We start from the raw sequence: 16,098 nt of genomic DNA, 5'->3' as shown, positions 1-16,098 counted from the left end.
CCATAGTAGTTAAAGTTATGTCAAACTGCTTTAATTCTGCAGCCCATATACACCCATGGACTGCTAAAAAGAGAATAAATGGATCGTAGAAGAAATCAAGATTGAGCCTTCCCTAGAAGCCAAGACGACTAAACTGAGTACGTTGGCCTTATCACGTGAAGACATGACCCACTAGAAAGAACAATAGTGCTTGGTAAGGTAGAAAGCAGTAGAAAAGGAGGAAGAACATATTCTAGATGGATGGATTCAGTCAAGCAAGCTCTGAGTCTGCAAGGCCTGAACAGGGCTATTGATAATAGGGTGACTTGGAGGTCTCTCATTCATAGGGTCATCAGTCGAACTTGACTTGATGACAATTAATAGTAACAGCCCATGCTCCAGGTTCCCACTGCAATTTTTGCTTACTTTTTAAAAGGATCACATGTAGGGTTCCTAATAAAAGTAAAAGAAGAAAGTGCAAATGCAGGCTTACTCTTGAACATAAAACAAAAAATAATGACCACAGAGGAGCTACATAAATCCAGCCTAGATAATGAGAAAATCTACCCTCTGCTCTACTCTGCATCCTCTTTCTGTCTAGAATCAAATAGTCCAGATTTAATGTTTCTTATCCCATCTGTCTCAATAAAGGATACAGAATAATCCTGCCATTTCACCTTGATCTGGGAACAGCACCTTTAACTAAGATTTCTGTCTTAAGAAAAATATGTGGTCTCTTCCAACTCTCCGATTCTATGATAATTACAAACTGTGAGCAATTGCGGTTAGTGCTCAGTAGATCACACTTAATATCACCAGGGGCTGTGCCTGTGACTCAGGGGCAAAACAGAGTGCCCCTTTGCGCCACCGTCTGGGCAGCTTCAGAGTGTGGTGTTTTGACACCGCAAGCTCTGAAGCCGCCTGGAAGCCGGCTTCCAGCTGCCCAGACGTGAGTCAGTTTCTGGGCGTCTTGGGGGCATGGCAGTTACATGCCGCAAGCTCCCAACATACCGGGAAGCTGCTGCAGGGCTGTGGAAGTGCTGCTAAAGGTGACTTTTCCTCGGCCAAAAAAGGAGCAGTTGAAAACCGCTCCTTTTTTTTGGCTGGCGCCCCAGCAGATTAGAGCTGCAGCGTGCAGATGCCACAGTCCCAATCCATCTTTCAGCCCTCAGTTTGTGACATAGTAATCTCCGAGCATCCTGAACTGACAGCCTTAATCATAAGCATTTTCATCCATTATGCCTTTGCCTTATTAAAAAAATTACTCCAAATATGAAAGGTTTCATAAAGCACTACATACAATATACTACCTTGTGTTGCTTTGCTACAGTGGTACCTCGGGTTACGAAAATAATTCGTTCCGCGGCTGCTTTCGTAACCCGAAAAGCCTTCGTAAGCCGAAAACCCATAGGCGCTAATGGGGAAAAGCCGCGATTCCGTGTGAAATAGCGCCGAAAAGCACCAAAAATTTTTTCGTAACCCGAAAAAACATTCGTAACCCGGAACAATTATTTCCTATGGGATTTTTTCGTATCCCGGAAATTTCGTAACCTGGGTATTTCGTATCCCGAGGTACCACTGTATTGTTTCCTGCAGTCTGAACATGCCAAAGGTGGCCAATGGCCCTCTGCAAACTGAGCATTTCACTGGACCAACAAGATTAATAATACTCACTGTATACACTTCCACTGCAAAATCTGGCTTTTTACTTTCTGCTTCCGAAAGCGTTCCCACAACTTGGTATATTCCTTCTTTTGGTTTCGGAGGTGCAATTTCAACAGTTGATCTCCCTTCCTCATCTTCTTCTTCTTCCTCAGCAATTTCCTCCAGAGAGGCTCCGACAACAGCGCTTGCTAGATACTAAAGATGTACATAAAACCATTCATGGGGTTAAAAACAATTCAGTTCATACTCACGTAAGTCAAGGTAATGCCCTGTTTCAGTATTTTGGTCATTTGATATGCATTCACACACATAACAAGTCATGATGCTGTTTGTGAGAACTTGTTGCAGGGCCAAAGCACACTGCAGAAATTAACTGCCCTGGCTCAATGGGCATGGCCTGAAAAAGGAGGGCATGGAGGACACGCCCTGAAAAAGGAGGACATGACCTGGGAAAGGGAGGTGCGTCCTGGAAAAGGAAGACTTCTTCTGAAAATGGGGGCCATGTCCTGGAAAAGGAGGGCATGACCTGAGAAAGGAGGACACGTCCTGGTTAAGGAGGGCATGTCTTGAAAATGGAGGACGCGTCTTAGAAAAGGAGGACGCGTTCTTAAAATGGAGGACACGTCCTGGGGGAAGGGGGCATGTCCTGAAAAAGGAGGGCATGTCCTGGGGAAGGAGGACACGATCTGGAAAAAAGGAGGACACGTCCTGGGGAAAGGAGGACGTCCTCCCCTCCACCAGTCCCTTCCCATCCCGGCCTTTCCCCTCGGCGCCCGCCATCCTCCTCCTCCTCCATCGGCTCACCTTCCCGATGTTGCGGCCGCAGTAGGAGTCCAGGTGGTTGAGGAAGATCCTCTGGCTGCGGATGATCTCCTCGGCCTCGGCCACCGCCTCCTCCTCCTCCGACATGGCCGCCGCCGAGGATGGAAGCCCAGCCGTTGCTAGGCAACCGGGCAAGAGCAGGCCGCGGCCTAGTCTCCGCCACGAAGCCCCGCTAGAGTTGCATCCATACTGGAGAAATAACCCGGTTTGAAAGCGCTTTAACTCGTTGTCTGACTCTTCCCTATGGAATTCTGGGAGTTAGAGTTTGTTATGGAGCCCAGAGCGGAGCTCCGCTCCGCTCTGGGCCCCACAACAAACTCCAACTCCCAGAATTCCATAGCAGAGAGCCAGACGACGAGTTAAAGCGGTTTCAAACCGGGTTATTTCTCCAATATGGATGCAGTCCTGTATGGCTTTCTTAGCAGGGCTGCCAGTCAAAGCTGGAGAGGGCTCTTGTTGCATAGCATTGCCATGACTCTCTATTTCAAAATGCTTCTTCAGACATACCAGTTGTTTACAAATGTCAGCAGCACAAAGCAAAAATAATCTAGCAGCGAATCTACACAGATATATAATTAAAACACATTTTTTTCCTTCTATTCAGAAGCATAGGGTTGCCATAGCTCTCTTCCGCAACGTAAAGTGCTTGCAGCACCTTTGAGGCTAACTGAAAGAAAGAAGTTGGCAGCATGAGCTTTCATTGTAGAGTGAAGTCTACTTCCCCAGGTTAATTTATAATGGTGATAGAGATAGTAAATGCATCTGAGGAAGCAGACTCAAGTCTATGAAAGCATTTACTATTTACTATGCATTTCCTATTTCTATTCTATCACTATTAGAAATGCATCTGAGGAAGTAGACTTAAGTCTATGAAAGCATGTACTATTTGCCATATGTGTGAGCTCAAGTCTGCATACGATAAACCCGCATACGCCGCAGGCGTGCTGTGACAGTTGCCTTGTCTAACCCACATTTTACAAGCTTGTTTGCAAGAATGTCACGGGGAACCTTGTCAAAGGTCTTATTTAAATCGAGATATGCTATTCCCTTTGTCTACCAAACTGGTAATTTTATCAAAAAAGATCAGATTAGTCTGGCATGACTTGATTCTCAGAAACCCATGTTGACTTTTTGTGAGAATGACATTGCTTTCTAAACGTTCACAGACTCTCTGTTTAATGATCTGCTCTAGAATCTTTCCTGGTATTGATGTCAGACTAACGGGATGATAATTGTTGGGATCCTCTTTTTGAAGATGGGGATAATGTTTGCCCTCCTCCAGTCTGCTGGGACTTCTCCTGTTCTCCAGGAGTTCTCAAAACTTATTGCCAATGGCTTTGAGATTACCTTTGCCAGTTCTGTTAATACCTTTAGATGAAGTTCATCTGGTCCTGGAGACTTAAATTCGTTTAGATTAACCAGGAATTCCTGTAGTTCCTCTTTACTTATTGGTGTTTGTTTCATCCATATTGCTCTATAGCAGCTCCACAGGAGGCAGAGCTGTCAGAAAGTGTGCAGCATTTCAGTTCAGATTGACCTGCTTTGGAACAATTTCTCCCAACTCCAAATACATCACTGAAACGTCAGGAAAAACTCTTCTAGAACACGGCCCATAGCCCAAAAAACTCACAAAAAACTATGGATGCTGGCCGTGAAAGCCTTTGACTTCACATTAAAAAAAACCCTCTTGCTTATTACAAAAAGTACACCAACTTGCAAATTGTTTCTATGTCTTTATTGAAATATTCAGTCTCAAAGCAATATGGCTGTATTATTCACAAAGGGTTACAAGGGGCAGAGTACATTTTGTTTTCACTGAGGTATAACTTCCATGACATGAATCCAAATTCTGAACGCACATCTACCCAATTTTCTCTGTGCATTTCACATTAATTTTAAATCAATATACCAAAGACAGCTGGGTAGAGGAAAATGTTAGATGTTTTCACTTCTTAAAAGGCATGAAAACATTCACTTGTTCTAAAGAGATTTTACTATAGGTTATTTCAGCCATAATTATAGCAAAACTAAGACAAAACTATAATAAATGTTTCAACTAAGCTAAGTGGTATTTCAGTCTTGGATCAGATTGTTAGGATAAACACCACTCAAGCAGCATCAGGTGTATGACGTACATTTAAACCCACCAAGATCAGAAGATTCTATTAAATTCATTCACTTTCAGGATTAGATATCAGTAATAGCTAGGAAAATGTAACATTAGATGGTCCTGCTGTGAATATATAGCTTTGTTTTTAAAACACATTTCTCTCAAGCAGACTATATTAAAAGATAACAGCAGCACTGAAAGTTAACAATTTTGTACTCAGCACTATCTATTTTTCTTACAGTCCAATTTATCAATTTCAGTCTTTGGTTTTGAACCAATTCCACACACTAGAAAACGATACAGCACGGTTAAGAATACAAGAGATTACAGAAATACTTAGATTAATATAGCAAATAAAGAATCAAAAATACTTTAGATATACTGTACATTATGTAAACATTCAAAATAACTGTAAATAGTTCTCTTTAGGAAACAATACAGTTTTAGCATAGCAATTCAGGATAGGGCTTTTATGAAGAATGTGGCTTTTTACTTCCTCATTTTTGTGCTTATCCCATCTGTATTTCAATTGATGAATACATTCATTATGCCTACAGTTCATCTTTTGTTTAGCATCTGAAGCTTACTACCCACAGGGTACAAATACTGAATTCTCTTGTTTAATTACTGAGAAGTACTGGGCTTAACATGTTTGTCAAACATGTACCAGGATATGTCTTTAATTAATAGTATGTATCACACTTTCCTAGTGAATGAACAAGATCATTTCTAAATCCATGCACAAGATGCTGAGCTAAGCATGTATATTTTTAATGATTTTTTAAAAATTAGTTTAGCTATGGCAAATAGTATTTGGTTTCAATAAAACCAAGTTAGTCTTGAAACACAGTGAATCACACTACTGTGTAAATTCTGAACAGATACTACATCTAACAGATTTAATACCAAATGTAGTTTTGTTGAAATTTAGTATTAAGTTAATGTCAGAGAGATTAGAACTATCATGTTCTGTCACTTTTACTAATCTGAAGAAACCAAGAACAGTAATTGTATATATTTCACTAAGTTATCTTAAAAACAGACTGGGTAATTTACTCAGAACAACAGTATCAAGAATATATTTTACAAGTTGATGCCACTGAAAGTCTCGCTGCAAGGAACAGTGAAAGCAAAGAATGCAGCTAAAGGGAATTACTCCCCTTGCCATCAGGTCTCAGTATGACCTAGAAAAAATTCTGACCAGCAGCAAGTTTTTGCTAAAGCTTGTTTTGACTAGAGATTCAATCATGACTGCCCATCCCTTTTCAAAGCTTCCAATCTTTGTAGCAGTGCATTTCCAAAAGCTTCACGATATGCTGGGCTGACGGAGTCCAACAAAGAGTAAACAGTCTCATGGTAGGGATTCTGTACACTATCATCCACCTGGTCAAAAGCATAACCAACTACCTGCAGAAGAAAAACAATATAGTTTAGAAATGAGAAGCAACTCTATACTATAAACACCTAAGTAAAGTCAAATACAGTCCCAGTGAACTGCTGGTCTATGTATTTTAAGAGAATAATATAAAGTTCCGTTTGCAATTAAAACTGAAGCTATGTCATGTGTAAGGAAACTAATATTTTCAATATTTGACAGGGAGGACACCTGGCTGTATCTGGAGTGGACAGTGCTGCAGTTATACACCTATGTTCTTGACAGAAAAAAGATTCATGACAGAGCGGATTGCATTGGGAAATATTCAACAGTTCTTCTCAGTACATATGACCATCATATTAAAGGATACCACTACTGTAATTTCTTAAAATAATAAAATAATAATAATTTTCTTCCTTTTTCTCCCATTATCGCCCATCTTTATCTTTATTCTACCCAGACCCTACTTGAAACTCTTATTTCATTTTAAACATAATTGTATATTAATGTTTTTAACTTCTTTTTTTGGTTTAATCCCCTTTTAGCATTTAATTATGTTTTTATGTCTGGGGGGAGGGATGGGGATCTTGGAATTTTTAATGTATTCTCTTTTAACTGTATTTTGCTTAACTGTTGTAATCCACTTGGATTCCTAGAGATTAAGAGGAATGTAAATAAATAAATAAATATTATTATTAATGCACACAGGGCTTTCAACAGTAACACAGACACAGTTGTTAAATGTGTAGTGATTTCACAAGGTGCAGCTATTCAGCCCCTTCAGCACAGTGAAATGGCAAAATCTACCTACTTAAAGTCCCTCTTCTTATGCAATTATTAGGCAGGCAGGAATCCCTATATTAAAAGACTGATCTTCCTACTTAAGAATCTGAAGTGATGAACTCTGTGCATTAAACATTTAATCCAATATTCCACTAGTAAAAATTTCTTCCCTTTCATACTATGTCCTCCTCTTTATGCTGCCAAAATTTAGTTCTGAGGATTTCCTAGCCCCTTTGTTTGGGGTGGGGGGGTTTATAAGGGACTGAAGTGAGGATTCCCTCCTTTTGGTTTTGTTGAATCTCATGATTATGCCAATAGTACACCACTGTTAGATACTGCCTTGCATCTTTCAAAACAAGTATCAGAAAATCAGCGAGGTTATCAGAATGGAGCCCTGCTGGCGCAGTGGTTAAATGCCTGTACTGCAGCCACTCACTCAAAACCACAAGGTTGCGAGTTCAAGACCAGCAAAAGGGCCCAAGCTTGACTCAGGCTTGCATCCTTCCGAGGTCGCTAAAATGAGTACCCAGACTGTTGGGGGCAAATTAGCTTACTTGCTGTTCACCGCTATGATCTTTGGAATAGCGGTATATAAATAAAATTATTATTATTATTATTATCACAGAATAAAAATAAATTAACATTGGCCTCTTCTTTAGCTCTAAAATTCCAACATCTTTTGCAAGGTCAAAAATAGGAACAGCAGATGTGCTGTTCTGTAAATAAAGGTAAACATTCTGAAACATCTGAAGTGAAACAAAACAAAACAAAACAAAAAACCTCTAAACAGCGCTGAAGTGCTTTTTCGATTTGTGGATTACCAAATGCCTGACGGCAAACACTTTTTAAAATAAAGGATCTTCATAAAAGGAACAGTTACCCTGAGTCCTGTTTCGGTGAGCTCTAGGCAATATCTGTTCCTTTCTCTAGTTTCCACATTGATGTATGCCACATCTTCTGCACATGGGAGGCTTTTAGAGACAAACATATTGCCAACAGCAAACAAGACATCATTCACAACAGCTTCTGCTTCTAATCTCATGTCCTTCACATCCGTTCCTTCAAATTCTTTGAATTCAGAATGGTCTTCAATGCCTGTGTTATTCGAAAGGTCCATGGGATTGTAGTCAGTCTCCATTCTGTGTACAAAGCAGCAATATTTAAAAAACAAAATGAAACAAAGATATAGTTAGAACTATGTTAGATAATACAAATGCTTCAAATTCCTACTTTCTGGGAGTTAGTGCAGTTGGCCTTCCATATCCATGGATTCCTTATCCACTGATTCAACTATCTGTGGCTTGAAAATATTTTTAAAATATATAAATTCCCAAAAGCAAACCTTGATTTTGCCATTTTATAGAAGGGGTGCCATTTCACTATTAAGCACCCATAGATTTTGGTATCCATGGGGGATCCTGGAAACCCCAGTGGATACTAAGGGTTAGAAGGATTTAATAAAGCAATGTCCTCAAGTGAATGGACATGTTCACTGTTAGCCAGAAAGCTCCTATCCACCCACAAAATATTACGGAAATATCAGTGTACTGATTTTGCATAAAATAGAAGAGTGGGTTACTCATAAGCCCCAAACCTATCACATTTACACTGTGGTATACTATCTCAAAAAACTACTCCCCCCCCCGCAACACATTCACACTTCACTATAAATGGAAGCTAAACTGTTCCACTCCTCTTCTGGTGGTGTTGGCGTGTGCCTTCAACTCCTTTCCGACTTGTGGAAGCCCTAAGGAGAACCTATCATGGGGTTTGGTTGGCAAGATTTGCTTGGAGGAGGTTTGCCATTGCCTTCCCCTGAGGCTGAGAAAGTGTGACTTGCCCATGGTCACCCAACGGGTTTCATGGCAGAGGTGGGAATCGAACCCTGTTCGTAATTCAACACTAACCGCTACACCATGCTCCCTTGTCCTCTTTTACCAATTATTTTTACTTTCACCCCTCCACAAAGCCATAGTGGTTGTTCCTTATGTCAAATGAAGAGGCAGCTTTGGAACAACTGTGAGAAAACTGATCTGCCAGATTCTTTTAATCAACCCATATCAAACCACCCCCTTCCTTCTGTTCAAACTAATTCTTCACCACCTGTCTATTTCTGCACTCTCTCATCAGCCTGGGAACTTTCTTCCCACTTTCCCCTGTCTCTCAGTATTGTTAAGTCTCATACTCTCCCACTCCCATAGTCTCCATAAAGCATAAAACTGACTCCTTAGCTTGAGCATTCCACCTATTCCCCATGTACTTCCCCCCTGATAATTCATTTTCATATCAGGCCCCCATGCATCACAACTCCGACAAGGTTTCACCCTATAGGCCACCTACATAGAATCATAGATTTGGAAAAGAACTCAAGGGCCCTTCAGACGTCAAGCGCCATCCAGTTCAATCCCCTGCCATGCAGGAAGACACAATCAAAGCACCTTTGACAGATGGACATCTAGCCTTTGTTTAAAAACCTCAAAAATAAACAGACAACGGATCTCTGATTAAACAGACACTAATCCTCTTTGCATATCCTCTCACCCTGAGACCTTGCCATTCAACAACAGAACAATACACAGATTAACATGGAAATCAATTCTCCCAAGCCAGGGTCACACAGTATACATATACCTCACTCTCTTCCATTCCAGCATTCTCTGAAGATGCCAGCCACAGATGCTGGTGAAATGTCAGGAACAAACTCTTCTAGAATACAGCAACATAACCTGAAAGACCTATGCCTTTGACTTCACTCCAAAATGAGGTTTTTAAACATGAGTCTGCACATGACAAGATGATTTCTCCCTCTCAACTCTGCAAAGAAATCCCAGAGAGTAATGACTCCCTTTCAGATCTCACAATCCAAAGTTTGACATTATCTGCTACTCTCCAAAATGTGGTTCCCAAAAACAAATCATCCAGACTTCTCCTCTTCCCACCCTTCATACTAGAAGCATCTTCCCTATTTTCTGTCTTCAGCCCAACCCAATTCTAAGCTTAGATCCTTTTAGGCCACAATCCTAATAGATCCTAACACAGCAATCCGAAGCAACGCACTAGCAACTATTTCTGATGTTCCCTCAAGGCAGCAGCCATTGGCACTTTCAGGCGATAGTGTTTTATGTCCGTATTGTTATTTATGTCCATGAAGAGTTTCTCTCTGCCTTCTGCAATGGGTGCACCTGCCAGATGAGAAAGGTACAGCCATAGGCCAATTGAACAAACAGAGACGGATAAAATTCCTCTGTAGAATCAATATGGAGACAGAGATCTTGCAGCACCTTTGAGAAAGAGTGGGTTACAAATAAATATAATCATCATCATCATCAAGGTTTGAGCATTGGAGTATGACTCTGGAGAGCAGGGCTCAAATCCCCACTTGGCCATGGAAACACACTGGCCAACCTCGGGCAAGTCACACTCTCTCAGCCTCAAAGGGAGGCAAAGGCAAACCCACAGAGAGGTTCGAACCTCCTCTTGAGTCCACTCTCTGGACTCCCCATGCCACACAACACCCACAAACACTCCGCACTGCAGAAATAACCCAGTTTAACTGCCATGGCCCAATGCAATGGAATCCTGTGATTTCTAGTTTGCTGTGGCCCCAGAGCTCTCTGCCAGAGAAGGCTAAATGTCCCCCAAAACTACTATTCCCCAGAAATCCCTAGCATTGAGCCAGGGCAGTTAAAGCGGTGTCAAAGTGGGTTATTCCTGCAGTGCGGACGCAGCCCCGCTTCCGCGACGAGGTACCTACACACACATCCATCCCCTTCTCTAGCCGCTCTTCGACCTGGACCTGCTCTCGCTGCTGCAAAGTGTCTTCCCTGCTTCTCCTTCCTTCCGAGATGGAACGTTGAAGGAGGCTCCGCCTCTCCCTCCCGCCCTCCCGCCCGCCTTCCGTCACGTGACTCCAAAGTCAAAGAGTTACAGCCTAAGCAGCGGTGGCCAAGATGCTACCGGTTCTCAAGCGGATGTTTTTTGGGGGGGAGGTGGTTTGCTCAGGCTGACCAGGAGTCCTCCTTTTGACCGATGAAGGCAATGGTTATCGCAAATGCCTTTTTTATTATTATTCTGCATGCCCTCAGAGGTGCTTCAATTGATTTACAAAAGGAAGGTGAGACACAGAACCAGAGAGTTGGAAGAGACCTCAAGGGTCATATCCAGTCCAACCCTCTTCTGCCATGCAGGAACTCTCAGTCACAGCACCCCTGACCGATGGCCATCCAGCCCCTGTTTGAAGACCTCCTTCCTTGGAGACTCCACCACCACACGCTCCATGGACTGAGGCAGGAAACAACCACACAGACCGACATATACAGATTAAAAGTACAAAATGAATAAATAAACACACAACAAAGGATGGTGATGTTGATCAACACAGAGTCACAGAGGAGTTTTGGGGGATATTGCAATGCAAGTGTATTGTATGTAGAGTGTTTTTAATGTCGGAAGCCGCTTTGATTGTTTGATTACAAAAAGCGGGGTATAAATAAAAGTTTTGTTTACTATATTTATTTAATTTATTTTATTCATGTATATCAGACCTTTCTCCCAAGGCGGCTTACCACATTAAAAAACACACACCATACAGTGAAAAACATACAAAAAAACAGTGACGTTTAAACCAGTGCCGAAACCGCATTATTTCTACAGTCAAGATGCACCCAATGTGTCAAGAGATGGTCGCTGGGAAACCCGGAATTGTAACTGGAAACCCGCAATGCCTTTCCTCTATATACTTTTCCATCGCGGCTTCCTCTTATAAAGAGTTCCCCCATATTGCGTCACTTCCGCTCCCACTCGCTCTCCCTTCCCTCCTCCTCCTCCTCCGCCTCCTTTTTTTTCCATCTCGCCTTCGGAGACGCCCTCCGCGCCTGCGCGTGACGTCACGTCCGAGCGCGCTGCGCGAGCAGGGAAACTCCAAGCTGGGCCCAACGGCGCTGAGGGCAAACAAGGGGTCCGTTGGAGAGGCCCCGCCCACCCTGGCGAAGCCCCGCCCATTCCCCCTTCACTGGTTAAGATGGCGGCCGCTGAGTGAAGAGGAGCCAGGGATGGAGGCGCTCCTCGTCGTCCTGGGGCGGCTCTTGGGGTTTGGCGCCCGCCCAGACGCGGCCACATAGAGCTCCTTGTGCCTCTTTCCCTCGCCTTCCCTCTCCTCCCGGGCCAGCACTGGTCTCTCTCCCCAGACCCTCTTTCTGGTGGGAGCCCGCTTTGTTTTGGCTGAACCTGGCTGCCTTCCACTCTGCCCCCGTTCCTTCTCCCCACAAAGGCAGCATCCCGAGTGTTATCCCTAAGTCCCTCAAGTCCTCCATTCTGCAGTCTCCCTGCAGGCCTTGTTTGGGCAGTTGCCACCTCCCTCGGTCCCCCTGGCTCCCTGTCCCAGATCGTGGGCCCCAGTTTCCCCTCCGCAGAGCCCCACGCCCTCCTGGCCACCGCCGCCGCCGCCGCCATGCCTTGGCCCTTCTCGGAGTCCATCAAGAAAAGGGCCTGCAGGTACCTGCTGCAGAGGTACTTGGGCCACTTCCTTCAAGAGAAGCTCAGCTTGGAGCAGCTCACCTTAGATCTTTACCAAGGGACTGGCTCCCTGGCACAGGTGCCCCTCGATAAATGGGTGAGTGGGGCTTTGTGTGCCTCTCCTTCCTCCCAAGTGGCAGAAGAGCCTTTCTGTGGCTCTGCAGTCGTCTTCTGGAAGAGTTTGTTCCTGACGTTTCATCAGCGTCTGTGGCATCTTCAGAGAATGCCGGCAGGGAAGAGAGTGAGTGGGGTATGGCCCTGGGTTGGGAGGAGTGATTTCCACCTCAATCTGTGTATTGTTTCCATACATACATTGTTTAAACAGACACAAACCCTCCTTGCATATCCTCCCACCCGGAGGCCTTGCCATTCAAGGACACAACAATACACAGATGGACATGGAAATCACTCCTTTCTACCCAGGGTCACATACAATATATATATATATATATATATATACACACACACACAGACACACCCCACTCTCTTCCATGGCAGCTTTCTCTCAAGATGCCAGCCACGGCTGCAAAATCCTATTGAAGTTACAGATCTTTCTTTGAGCTGAAAAGCCATGCTTTCAAAAAACAAGCAAACAAAAATCCCAAATACTCTCCATGCTCTATAAGTATATATTTAACCACTGAACACTTGCAGAGTTTGCACCTTTACTTTAATAAGAATTCACTATTCAGACTGATGGGATTGCAAGAATAGCAGGCTAATCATCTTGGTGATGTTTCCCTGTTTAATTAATATGCTTTTGTCATATTCCCCTGTTTAACTGATACATTTTTGATGGAATTCATTCAAGCTCTGTGACCATTGTTGTTGTTTTTGTAGTTTTGTTGGGGGGAATGCCCTTGCTTGCACATCGGCTAACAGTCAATGCAAGTCCATTAAAAAAAAACTTTTGTCACTTTCTTCTCTCATCACCCAACATTTTTGACCAAGGGTCTGTCTGCATGGGTCAAAAAGCTCATGTCCCCCCAAACCCAGCCTCACATCATCTTGTTTGGACTATGCAGGCCAAAGCCCTAGCACCAGTATTGGGCTGGATCCTGGCAGACCAGAGAAGGATCTGGTCTGATCCTGGGGTAAACAGCCCTTAATGTGAGTCAGTCTGAGCCTGGAATTGCTGCAGTGTTTGCTGGAAATGGAAACTGCTCCTGTGTGCACCTTACCTTTCTGTGCCATTGCTCCTACTGGGAAGCTTCCTGCCACTGTACCTGATGCAGAAATGGGGCACATGCCCGTGTGGGTGCAGCCTGGAGTCAGACATGGCGATGGAGAGCTTCCCAGTAGGAGCAACGATGCAGAAAGGTAACACATGCACACGGATAACAGGTCGCCATGCTGGCACAGAACTTACCTGGGTGAGCACTAGGTCCAGAATAGCACAGGCTCAGTCCATACTTTCCTGGCCTGAGAGAGCTTGAAGTGGAGTTTTTCCAGGTACTCATGAGCAGTGCAGACAGTTGTGAAGGGGTGGTCTCCAGCTGCCTCTTTTACACCCAGATCGGGGGTGCAGCAACCGCATGCCACGGCCCTGATCTGGTCTTTCCAGGACGCAGAAAGGAACCACAAAAAGCGGCTCCTTTTTGCGCCCTGGAAAGGGTGCGATAGCTGTGGCGGTGCTGCTTGACGGTGCCCCTTTGGCGCTGTGTCATGTGCATGCAGCGCCAGAGGAGTGCCATGACACTGCATGGTGTGGCGCACAGCATCATGCCACCCTAGGGGCAGAGCCGGGGTATGCGTCGTGTAGATGCTATGTCCACCCCCAACCTGGCCTATAAGGCTGGTGTGTTCAAAGGGTTAGCTATTTTATTCAAGAATGAAATTGTGAAAATATGTTTGTAAGAATGTGTTATTGGTTGCTACAGCTTAGATTTAATTTTGAGAGCCAATTTCATGCTTTTCTTTGAAGGTACTTAATTATTTACAGTGTTGTAGTGAAATCAGTTTGTCATAAGAACACTGGCAAGCTCTGAAACCTGAACAATTTTACACATAGCTAAGTGTGAGGAGCATTATGATTATGTGCAAAGATTTTGGGGACAGTCATTTCAGTGAAAGGAACATTTAAAAGTATAAATATCTTGTAGTATGTCATTGTGTAGCTTTTAAGCAGGTAGGTGGAATTGGAGTGTTTTAATTTAAATTTCATCTGGAAGATACCAGTGTGGTGTAGTTGTTTGGCTGTTGGTGTATGACTAGAGACCAGGGTTTGAATCTCTGCTCTGGCACAGTATCCCACTGGGTAGTGTTGGACAAGTCACACTCTCTTGTGCTTTGATAAGTTGAAGTAAGAAGATGTTGTTTAAAACCCACAATTCAGCTCTAAGCTTATCTTATATGTAAGTTTCACTTACATTCCCCCCCCCCCCCCCCGGCAGCCCAAAGTTAATGAAACAGTTCTAGAAGTGAGGAGAAAATTGTACTGGCAGCATAGGGAAAAATAACCTACTCACTGGTTGGCTTCCATGCCATGTGTTGCATCTCCATTTTCCATTCCACTGCCACTCTCTGTCATATCTGCTGTGGTGGTTTAGATGGGTAGTTCCATAATTACATTAGAGACCAACTGTTACAATCTTGTGACCTCCCCACACACTTTCTAATACATATAACCACTGACATCAGTGGACAGTGTATTGTGATCACATAGTTTCAGGTCAGACTGCCAGTAGTGATCATTGATAGGAGTAGGCAGGTTGTTTATTTTACAGCCAGTTGTAGTAAAAATACAAACTTCCATTGTGATGTAAAACAATGCAGAATAAACATACTTATTGGAGCCTGTCTGTTTAGCACACTCATAACATTTACTTCACAGATGTTATAATTTGAGAAACTTTGTTGTTGCATGCCTTCAAGTCATTTTTTGACTTAGGATGACCTTAAGCAATGGCATTTTTTTGGCAAGTGGTCTTGGAAGAAGCTGATTTTCTAGATCCATTTCTAACCGGGTTTGGAGTTGAAACTGCCATGGTTGCCTTAGTTGATGATCTCCATCTGGGCATGGACAGGGGAAGTGTTACTCAGTTAGTGCTCTTGGACCTTTCAGTGGCCTTTGATACCATTGACCACAGTATCCTTCTGGAACGCCTGAGAAAGTTAGGTATCAGGAGCACTGCATTACAGTGGTTCAGGTCCTACCTCTCGGGAAGGTTCCAGATGGTAATGCTTGGGGACAGTTATTCGACCAAGAGGGAACTCAAATCGGGTGTTCCTCAAGGAGCGATTTTGTCCCCGTTGTTGTTTAACATTTATATGAAGCCGCTGGGCGAGAACATCCGGAGACATGAGGCGGGGTGTTATCAGTATGCTGATGAAACCCAAATATATTTCTCTATGTCTCAGACAGCAGCAGTGACTAAGGATGATGTCTCTCCTCTCAATGAATGTCTTAAGGCGTTAATGGTCTGGATGAGGGAAAACCGACTAAAGTTGAATCCAGATAAGACAGAGGTACTTGCTATAGGAACTCTGAAGCCGGGTATGGAGATATGTTCACTGGTCCTAGACAAGGTCACACTTCCCCTACAGGACTGTGTTCGTATTTTGGGAGTGCTCCTGGACTCGTCCCTTCAGTTGACAGCTTATAGATGCGACAGCCAGGAGTGCTTGTTATCAGCTTTGGCTGATACGCCAACTACAACCCTACCTGGCACCGGGTGACCTAGAAACAGTAGTACACGCTCTGGTAACCTCTCGATCGGACTTCTGCCATGCGCTCTACATGGGGCTACCCTTGTACCTAACTTGGAAACTTCAGTTAATCCAAAACATAGCAGTCTAGTTGGTCACCGGAAAATCAAGAGGTGACCATATAACTCCAGTTCTGAAATCT

General features: G+C 43.6%; 3 protein-coding genes across 5 annotated transcripts in view; 1 reads left to right on the top strand and 2 right to left on the bottom strand.

Annotated features, from left to right (window-relative positions):
- The window catches only part of AK7 (adenylate kinase 7), a 36,039-nt gene extending 33,323 nt beyond the window's left edge, over positions 1–2,716 (bottom strand). The window contains exons 1-2 of the mRNA XM_042446882.1: positions 2,449–2,716; positions 1,654–1,839 (exon numbers count right to left, since the gene is read on the bottom strand). Coding sequence (XP_042302816.1) covers positions 1,654–1,839; positions 2,449–2,553 — 291 coding nt within the window. The 5' untranslated portion in view covers positions 2,554–2,716. The remainder of the gene's footprint in view (positions 1–1,653; positions 1,840–2,448) is intronic.
- A 1,470-nt stretch (positions 2,717–4,186) lies between these two features.
- LOC121921078 (GSK3B interacting protein) lies at positions 4,187–12,416 on the bottom strand. 2 transcript variants are annotated; one of them, XM_042448587.1, is made up of 3 exons: positions 12,291–12,416; positions 7,615–7,873; positions 4,187–5,983 (listed from the first exon to the last, which is right to left on the bottom strand). In XM_042448587.1, exons 2-3 carry the CDS (start codon positions 7,870–7,872, stop codon positions 5,822–5,824), a joined length of 420 nt encoding a protein of 139 aa, XP_042304521.1. In that variant the 5' UTR covers position 7,873; positions 12,291–12,416; the 3' UTR covers positions 4,187–5,821. The 2 variants fall into 2 exon arrangements, with proteins under 2 accessions (XP_042304521.1, XP_042304510.1); XM_042448576.1 differs by lacking the exon at positions 12,291–12,416 and adding an exon at positions 10,489–10,610.
- The window catches only part of ATG2B (autophagy related 2B), a 67,108-nt gene continuing 62,737 nt past the window's right edge, over positions 11,728–16,098 (top strand). For both annotated transcript variants that reach the window (XM_042448562.1, XM_042448552.1), the window contains exon 1: positions 11,728–12,345. In XM_042448562.1, coding sequence (XP_042304496.1) covers positions 12,184–12,345 — 162 coding nt within the window. In that variant the 5' untranslated portion in view covers positions 11,728–12,183. The remainder of the gene's footprint in view (positions 12,346–16,098) is intronic.

This window comes from Sceloporus undulatus, chromosome 1 (assembly GCF_019175285.1).
Source record: "Sceloporus undulatus isolate JIND9_A2432 ecotype Alabama chromosome 1, SceUnd_v1.1, whole genome shotgun sequence".
NCBI lineage: Eukaryota > Metazoa > Chordata > Lepidosauria > Squamata > Phrynosomatidae > Sceloporus > Sceloporus undulatus.
This window is presented reverse-complemented; position numbering and strand designations above follow the sequence as displayed.